Source organism: Carassius auratus, chromosome 1 (genome assembly GCF_003368295.1).
Source record: "Carassius auratus strain Wakin chromosome 1, ASM336829v1, whole genome shotgun sequence".
Classification (NCBI taxonomy): Eukaryota; Metazoa; Chordata; class Actinopteri; order Cypriniformes; family Cyprinidae; genus Carassius; species Carassius auratus.
The window spans coordinates 25,070,838-25,080,237 of record NC_039243.1 but is presented as its reverse complement, the minus strand read 5'-3'; the positions used below and the strand labels follow the sequence as shown (position 1 = coordinate 25,080,237).

Below are 9,400 nucleotides of genomic sequence, written 5' to 3'. Positions count from 1 at the left end.
ATATATTTTATATAGGTCATGTTGTTTTATATCTCTTGGTAGAATAATTACAGGTTTAACCTCATATTGCACCTTATGTTTGATTTAGTGCTTTCAGAAAAGTTATAGCCTATTAAAAAAAGGCAGCCTAGGCTATTTGTATAGTTGTTCAAAAAAAACATTCCATGTTTTAGATAATCCATGATGAGGCAAACATTATTGTAATCTTTAAGATTACATTATGTCCTCTGGTACAAGTTCTAACAGGCTCGAAGCTTTATGATGTAATGACATGTTGATATAACCTTGTGTAGCCTACACAAGAGAATTTGTGCAACTAGCAGGGAAAACATTTGGTTAGCAACTCGCTGATAATGCTGTCGTGAATCTGAGACGGTTAATAATTAATATCAAACACTAACCCAATATTAAGGGTAAGGCACTTAAAAGGGAATATATTTCATTTACAATGAACCTTTCAGCCATTGTTTTCCGTATCAGGCTGACCTCAGTTATGAAACTAACTTTATTCATTCCAGTGTTGTTTTATTAACCTGATTTCACGTTACATGTCTTATATATATATGAGAAGCTACTGGGTCATATGAGCTTCAGTAGCTGTTTGGCCAGCCCAGGGCGCCATGTCTTGGTCACGCTCCATACTGCTTTAGATGCTTGTACTTTGCGGAATGGCGCTGCTAGCAAAGCACTTCGATGCTCGTTGCGGAATTATCAAAGGTAATGTACTATGTTTAAGCGGTCTGTTCTTCGCGCAACAAACGTTTGATATGTACATAATTCAATGTGTAGAAATTACCTCTAAAGATCTGCCGGTTTGATTGAATGGAACGCCACTGAAGCCATGTCTTGCCACAGCATTACATTTACCTTTGACGATTTGCTTTACGACGAGAACGCAGTCGCATTGTAACAGTTGTTTAGCTTGTCATTGATTAACTTCGCTATCGAGTAAAAATGGGCTCGGCATCAGTCTACGTCGCACTCCAGTATGTTTTCTGGCATAAAAAAAGGCTTAAACAGCGCTGTCTGCTTGTTAAATGTTTGCTATAAAATATAAAATAGCAGCCCAGGCTTACATTTCATCTAGCTTTACATCGTAAATCTATCATTTCCTTAAACATGTTCAGACTGGCTCGTGTCAGCGTTATTTTGTAGTGAAAATGTTAAGTGATGTAATAAGTCCGACATTAATTACACTGTGATTGCTTACATTGTGAGCTTTATTATTTATTTTCATATACACGTTATGAGGACAGGACAATCTGTCAAGATGTGACTCACATGATCAGCGCTTCCTGCTCCAATGAATGGACTCCTGTCACAGGACATTACTAAACAGAATTATTACCATCTCTGCGATGAACAGTGTTTGGAGACAAGGGGTGTATCAGAACTCCATTATAAAGATACCAGTAACTTTAACCCAAGCCATGCTGATTTCAAGTCACGCTGCCATTAAAAGGTATTTTAGGCTAGTAGGTTATTCTGAAAATCATCACGGGGCATATTTTCTACAACCAGTATCTCTTACCTCACCTCTCACAAAAATCATTTTCTACTTTAACACTTTTCTATGGTAGGCCTACATTTAGTTCACTTGAAAGTGAATAGCCGTGCCTTACAAAGCGTGTTAATTCTGATTTTTATTTCAGGTCTGTAGGTGAGGTAACCTATCAAAAGTTCTTGATCATGACCACCAAGTCGTCTTTGTTAAAGGTGATTCTGCTGGGGGATGGTGGTGTGGGAAAGTCCTCCCTCATGAACCGGTATGTCTCCAACAAGTTTGATTCACACCTGTTCCACACGATCGGTGTCGAGTTTTTAAACAAAGAGCTGGAGGTGGATGGTCACACGGTCACTCTACAGATCTGGGACACAGCAGGCCAGGAGAGGTTCAGAAGTCTCCGGACGCCGTTTTACCGTGGCTCTGACTGCTGTCTGCTTACGTTTAGTGTGGATGATAATCAAAGTTTCTTGAACCTCAACAACTGGAAGAAAGAGTTTGCATTCTACGCAGATGTCAGGGACCCGGATAAATTTCCGTTTGTTGTTCTAGGAAACAAAGTAGATGTGACGGAGCGTCAGGTGTCAATGGAAGATGCTCAAAGGTGGTGTCAAGAGAATGGTGGATATCCATACTTTGAAACAAGCGCAAAGGATGCCACTAATGTCTCGGGTGCATTTGAGGAAGCAGTTAGACGTGTGCTTTCATCTGAAGATCGCGCAGAACACCTGCTGCCCACAGACACTGTTGACTTGTGCAGGAAGCCACGGGCCAATGGCTCATGCTGTTGATGTTGTGTACTGATATGAACACAACTGAAACACTCCTTTGTGTTATTGAAAAAAAAAATGCATACTCATAAGTTCTCAACAGCAGATGCCAGAAAAACTTCTTGTGTGCAGTATGCAAATTTTGCTACATCATTTCTGTCATTGTAGAGTTACAACATCTCAAAACACTTGCTCTGAACAATGAACATGTAAGGGATCACTGAGGTCCTTTAGTTTTAGCTCTCACACTAGTTCTAATGCTGTTTACAGTTGAGAAATAAAAGCCAGCTGTTACACTCATGAACACTAGAACATATTCAAATGTGTTTTTGTCTCATTTTCTGGTGTTGTGCTACTTCAAGTGCCTTTAGCACTGGTTTCTTTGTTTGCCTTATTTTAACAACCTTGCATTTTAAGATATTTTTTGGAATATCTTGGAGTCGTGAAGTGTGATTTGGTAGCATATTTTCAAATATATTTTGTATTAATTACCACTTTTAATTTCCACAGGCTTTTGTACCTTATCAGGGGTAACAATTTTTTTTTAAAATATGCTAGAATATACAAGCTGAGCACTGAAATGAGACCATTCGAAGACATTTAAGGGTTAATTTTATTTTACATGGACATGATTTCAATGTCACACAATGATTCTTATAATAATTCTGCTTGCTAAATCCAAGTTTGCTACATTTGCGTGTATTAAATATTTAATTGAAATAATGCTGAATTAAAAGTATTTGATTATTGATTGATCTTCCTCAATGTTTTTATTAAACCACAATTTTATCGTGGCACAATGAAAAGATACATTTGCTGAAAAGATGAAGATGTGTTTGTTTGTTCATGGGAACAGATTTGGAGACATTCAGCATTACAACTTGCTCACCAAAGCGTCCTCTGCAGTGAATCCTTATTCAAACAAGTCTGATTAAGATCATCAGTCCATGATAGGGTGCCCAGTCCTGTACCTGGAGATACAGTATACCTTCCTGTAAAGTTCAGCTCCAAACCCTGATCAAACCCAACTGAACCGAATACAGACAGGTGTTTGATCAGGTTTGGAACTGAACTCTCCGTAATATTGCTTTCTCATGTGAAAAAGTTGCCTGAATCAGGAGAGAAATATGCACATCAAGCACTGTTCACAAGTGAAAACAGTCCAATACTTGAGAGATGACAACAGGGAACTTTTTTACTGGAAGTGTTATCATGGATTAAGGACTAGTATATCATTTAGAACCAACGAATTTTAAGTTAAAATGTCTTGATCAACACTGAACAATTCCTTTAAGGACAATGTATTAAGCATAAAAAAATTACACCATGTTCTCATTCCTACACCAGGTGGCGCAACTAGGAAAAAAAAACACATTTCAAATGCCGCAAGCTGCAGAAGAATTCAAAATTAGAAATGATGACGTTTCCTTGCAGTGCAGTGAAGTTATAAATCCTTTTTGCCAAGATATGAAAATGAATCTCTTGCACAGGTGCCTTTTTAAAATAATAATAATAATAATACACACAAAACAGTTCTTCAATCATGTAGATCATAGAAAATATTTTACTAGAGAAGGTTACAAAAATCACTATACAGGATTCATAAAACATCTGACTTAAAATCAACTATGAAACATCTAAGAGTACAATTTCCAATAACATACAGTTTTTTTTTTTTTTTTTTTTTCGGTGAGAGGTGGGACATGTCAACTGTAGTTCATTAGAACAATGGACTACACATCACTTACATACAGTACTTTAAAACTAAAGAAATATCTCTCCTTCATGCAATAATCAGGGCGCTATAGAACATCCAGGCACACATCTTCTTTTTCAAAAACAGGGTAATCAACATCTTACACATCCCTGTAAGCTCCCTTTAACAGATTTGAACAAGAAACAGCATAGAACTGGTATTAAACATATGTATATGTGGACAATACTAACATGCTTATACAGTATTTACAGAGACATTACAGAGAAGAATTATTTTAGTTAAAAGACAGATTAATAAAAAGTCATATTGTAAAAGTAGTAATAGAAAGAGAGAGAGACCAGTTAGGAAAAAGGTACACTGCAAAAACAAGGCGGTAAATTGATATTTGACTGTAAATTCAAAAACCATTTTGAGTTTCACGTCCACATAGCACAAGTCACAATCATCTCATTAAACTCGAGGTAAACATCAATCTTGCCATAAGAACAAATTCTAAAAGACTGAAAAATACCTAGATTTATCAACAAAACTGAAGGAAAGCATATACTCTGTATAGCTGTGAAGGTAGCTTCTATTAGACATTATTATTAGTTATTAATTTAGCATTAGTTTTTTTTTTCTTTCTATCTGTCAGAATTATATTGGTCATAGATACTGTTTTCAGAATATCGTTTTGAGTTTGAGTACTTAATAATGATACTTGACAGCTTTGAGAAAATGTCCTTTTAAACGTCCCTCCACTGTATGAGCATGTGTGTTAATATACCTGCTTTCTATTACAAGATTAGTGCAATTTGTCATTAACCGGTATTGTCCCCAACCCCTTCCAAAAAATAAAGTAATAAAGAGAACTGGAAAAAGAGGAGAATTCAGACATCTAGTATAGCCATAGAGACCAGAGAAAGGTTTTAGATAAACAGACATTTTCAATACAACCATTAAAAAAAAACAAAAAAAACATTCATCCACTTTCACACATTTCGATATATTTATATTGTATAAAACACCAAAAAAGGAAGTTCCTGCAAAATGTCTGTGAGGAGTTAGTGCACACAGTCTATCATGTAAGCAGCGCTTCACCGAGACAATGCATCATAAAACCAAACATAACCTAGTTATAACCATGACTCTACACTGTACATACACTTTCTACCAATTCAAAAATACTTGCAAAATGACAGTACAATACTAGAATACATACACTTTTATACCAGTGGTAATTTGAACCATGAAGTAGACGAGCAAAACACATCAATAACTGCATGATTCCACTCATCATTTGTTACAGATGTTCAATAACTTGTCTGACATGTTTCATCATGATTATAACCAACTTATACCACCATTATGATGTATAGTCAGGATAGCGCAGCGCTTAGCAGTGTTAGTTTGCGTAGTGTTTCATTTGAGGGTGGGGGGTGTGTGTGTGTGTGGTCTTGAGCAGGTTAGATAAACAGTAGGTGGGGTAGATCTGAATTGGGAGAACTGTTTATGAGTAGGAGGAGTTTAGACCCTCCTTGGAGCGTGACTGCACATCCTGCAGCTCTTGATCATCTCTGGTTTTGATGTCCTGGTAGGCATGAGTCTGCTGACACAGTCCCTTGAGATAGGCCCAGTTTGCTGCCAGGATCATCAGGTAGTGGATCTGTGGACCGCAGAGAAGGGGAGGAGACAGACAAAATAGACAGAGAGAGAGAGAGAGAGAGAGAGAGGGAGAGAGGGAGGGAGAAAGACAGAGGAAGAAACAGTTGGAGGGATTAGTCATGAGTGGGTTAGTTAGCCAAAGCCAGCTATAAGAGTTAAGACAGAATTAATTAGTTATTAATAAGAATCACTAAAGAAACCAAATCTAAGTAAATTGTTATACCTGCACCACACAGAAATCAAATGTTAGTTGATCAGAATATATTGAAAAAAATGGATCAATTTTATATTAACTGATTATCTTTAGACATCTGGTATAATAAAATATTAATTTTATTGTGATGTCTTTTAAAAAATATGTGTTATATATTCTATTATGAACTTTTGTGACATAACCTGAATACAAGCTGTTTTATTAAAGTCTTTCCGTGGTTGAAACACTGTAATGTGTACTGTTATATATATATAAACAATGCTTTTTTTATTTTTTAAGCTAGTTGCCATAAGGAAATATTTCTCATTTTCATTTAGTTTATCTAGATGTACTAAAATAACTCAAACTAAAACTGAAATAAAATTTATGGTAACCACATAGACATATATTTTTTTAAAAGAACAGTGGCAACTAAGGAGAACACAAAACAAAATTACAAGAACTAATTAAAATATCATTCTTTTTTAAACTAATTCCAAGTATTAATGAAAAAATAAAATTGTATCTCAGTGATATCACATTAACCCTGATGTCAACAAAACTGTTTGTTTAAAAACAAATTCTACACAAGTATAATTGGTTTTACACAAACTTAACAAAAAAGTTTTTTTGATTTCTGTTTAGAACAAGATAAAAATGCACGTTAAATAAATGACATGGTCATTGTACCTTTTTCCGTGTATCTGTCATCACATGAAATCTGGTTATTTCATAAGTTGGCAAATAAAAGATGAAGTAAAAACTACTGATATACAAAGAAATGTAAAAACTAAAAACTATGAAATAAAGAGAAATGAACTTCTCCACAATCATTTTTTTATTTCTGAAAACAGGAACTATACTGCTTTGAGAATAATACAAAAGGCAAAAACTAAACGCTGTCTGAATTCAATATTAAACATAACATTAAACTAAATAGTAGTTGGATGTATCTAAAAACAAAGGCTCTGAAAGACAATGTCAATTCTATGACTCCAAAACATCTCATAAAGAGTTAAAAAGTACAGTCACACCCTTCACAGGTACATGTAGCATAGAGTAAAAGTTTATGAGCACAAACACAACATTCCTAATATCTTTCATAACTCCAACAACTATGCCCTTCTCATGTACTGTACTTGACTTGCCTTTTCTATCTGACTGGATTCTGGACTACGGGTGCCTCAGGGTGCATATGATCCAATGTAAAGACATCATTACCAAATAGTACTATCTTTATTTAATTTGAATCCTGTCCATTAAGTGTTGTTGGACTGTCAAAGAGTTAGATTCTCACTACTGAAGTCATTTTTTTTTTTATAAACAGTAAATAAGCTACATTATTCTGGATTGTTCATATACTATTCTTTATTTGAATATGTACCTAGATAAAATGTATGTAAAACATTTAGTATGATGTAATGTCCTTGTTTTGTTAAGAGATCCCACCATGTCAAATTAGTACAGAAACACAAAGATACAAATGATATGAACAATACACAATACAGTTAATATGCACTACACTGGCTATACATTAAGGCCTGTGCTATGAACTAATATCTCTCAATTTATTTCTCTCCTTTGCCTATTTCTTTACCTCTTTTACACACTCATTTCATCCTTCTCCCTCTCTATCACTTTCTCTCTGTCTCTGAGAGCAAAAAAAGCTCAAAACTTAGTGGAGTGACTGTGGTCGTAGCTCTTAAACTTCAACACTGCAAAGTTATACGTTGTGGCCATCACATAGATGAGCTGAATGGAAGAGAGACAAACCAGTGGGTGAGACCAAACATAGTTTTAGATGTACAACCACATCTCTCGAAAACAGAAATTACAGTTATAGAGTTTCTAAACTGATGACAGGATTTAAGAATATAGCTTTATATTGTACCAATTCTTTCCTAAGCTAATTTTCAACATCAATGTAAATGATTCTAAATATGAAATAGATAAGAAAGCAAGTATGAAATGAACAAGTGAATGAATGAATGAATGAATATCATGTACTCTTACCAGTGCAATAACAGTGGCTCCCGCTCCAGCACAGGCAACAATATAAAGATGGTAGGAGAGATAGAACTGTAATGAAAAGAGTTCAGGAAGTCTATTAAACATAACCAACACAGATCTACACACCTTGTGTAGAAAATGTAATATATTATTCATACAAAATAAAATGTACCCCTCATACTTAAAAAAAGTATATTTTCTAAAAGCGAAGAATAAACATGTTTTATATTTCTCTGGTCTGTCAAGATTAAAACAAGTCAGCATTCCTTAAAAGTCTGTCTTTAACCCTAACAAACCTACAACCCTAAAAAGCCTACTGTATCATAATTGATACAAAGGGGCTGATCAAAATTTGCTGTCAAAGCTGTTGCAAACAATCTACTACTTGGCTTCTGTTGTCTAACTGATGATTGATAATTGTACACACATTCACATGCAGGACATGGTTCACAGTTTTGTTTTGTTTCTTTTATATTAGCTGTGAAATCTTTACTGAGTTTTATAAAGTAAACCTAGGAATTACTTGTGATATGTTAGTAATAATTGAAGATGAACATTTACTGAAGTGAAACAACATTTTTTGAAAATGTTCAAATGTATCAAATATTATCCATCAGGCTTTTGAGGAATGTTTAATCATCATTGTATTGCTGTACTGCATTGCCTTATATGTTTTTATTTTTATTTTTCAAAAGCATTCTTTCAGACATATTATTTGATTTAGCAAATAGAGTGACATCTGATATTTATATATTTTAATTGAAATAGTCTGCTATCAGTGTATCATACCATATGAGCCATAAAAGCTTCACATAAACACATGCAAGCTTTTCTTTTTAGATTTTAGACCGCTTCATTAAAAAAAAAAAAAAAACTATTATTTCATGTGTCAGGCTTTACAGATATAAACATGAAAAAGCTCCTCCTGTCAGTGCACATGTGGTGATCTTCAGAGACAAATGAGGTATCTTTACCTCGCTAGTATTGCAGATGTCGCTTAGCGTGGAGCCACAGGCTTTCCCAGGAGTAGCGTTCCATGGGATGATTCCTGAAAAGGATTATATGCATTACATACATTAATCTAAAAAGATACAAGGACTACTAAAGCAATGAATATTTACAGATTATTAAATCTATATACACATTCATTTTCCCACTGATAGGGATTTTAGTAAATGCCAGAAAAGGAAACATCTGACTGTACTTATAAAAATAAGTTTTTTTGACAGATTTATCTCAACAGATACATTCCATTAGAATAACTCACTCCTTACACTATAAAGTGATGTTGATTTTGCAACTAAATATAAACAAATATTATCTGTTGATTCACGATTAAGGATGTTCAAAGTTTTTACCATACTGCCGCACATCGACACAGATGTTGTCCACAGAGGTGAGATTGGCAATAGGGGACTTCATGGCTCCACATGTGGTCCACATGTTATAAAACAGGAAAACGGGCACCGCCGAAAAGCCAAAAATACCCAGCCATCCCAAGCCCAGAATGTAGGTGAGGAACACAAACTTCAAAAAAGAAAAAGAGAGGCAGAAATTTGTGG

General features: G+C 34.9%; 2 protein-coding genes across 5 annotated transcripts in view; one reads left to right on the top strand and one right to left on the bottom strand.

Moving 5' to 3' along the window:
• Positions 1-448: 448 nt before the first annotated feature.
• Positions 449-2,590, top strand: LOC113105488 (ras-related protein Rab-9A-like). 2 transcript variants are annotated; one of them, XM_026266573.1, is made up of 2 exons: positions 449-717; positions 1,653-2,590. In XM_026266573.1, the coding sequence occupies exons 1-2, from the start codon at positions 584-586 to the stop codon at positions 2,293-2,295; spliced, it is 777 nt and encodes a 258-aa protein (XP_026122358.1). In that variant the 5' UTR covers positions 449-583; the 3' UTR covers positions 2,296-2,590. The 2 variants fall into 2 exon arrangements, with proteins under 2 accessions (XP_026122358.1, XP_026122354.1); XM_026266569.1 differs by lacking the exon at positions 449-717 and adding an exon at positions 744-1,462.
• A 1,220-nt stretch (positions 2,591-3,810) lies between these two features.
• Positions 3,811-9,400, bottom strand: part of LOC113105468 (neuronal membrane glycoprotein M6-b) — a 66,847-nt gene continuing 61,257 nt past the window's right edge. For 2 of the 3 annotated variants that reach the window (XM_026266557.1, XM_026266550.1), the window contains exons 4-7: positions 9,197-9,365; positions 8,813-8,886; positions 7,842-7,907; positions 3,811-5,636 (exon numbers count right to left, since the gene is read on the bottom strand). In XM_026266557.1, the coding sequence (XP_026122342.1) occupies positions 5,481-5,636; positions 7,842-7,907; positions 8,813-8,886; positions 9,197-9,365 (465 nt within the window). In that variant the 3' untranslated portion in view covers positions 3,811-5,480. Of the gene's footprint in view, positions 5,637-6,648; positions 7,581-7,841; positions 7,908-8,812; positions 8,887-9,196; positions 9,366-9,400 lie in introns of those variants that run through there. The other variant, XM_026266563.1, reaches the window with a different exon arrangement.

Bases quoted from the DNA above. Each gene is read 5' to 3' on its own strand.
- LOC113105488 (XM_026266569.1), top strand. From the start codon at position 1,308: ATGGACTCCTGTCACAGGACATTACTAAACAGAATTATTACCATCTCT. The intron at 1,463-1,652 runs GTATTTTAGGCT...TTTTTATTTCAG, and splicing joins AGTCACGCTGCCATTAAAAG to GTCTGTAGGTGAGGTAACCT.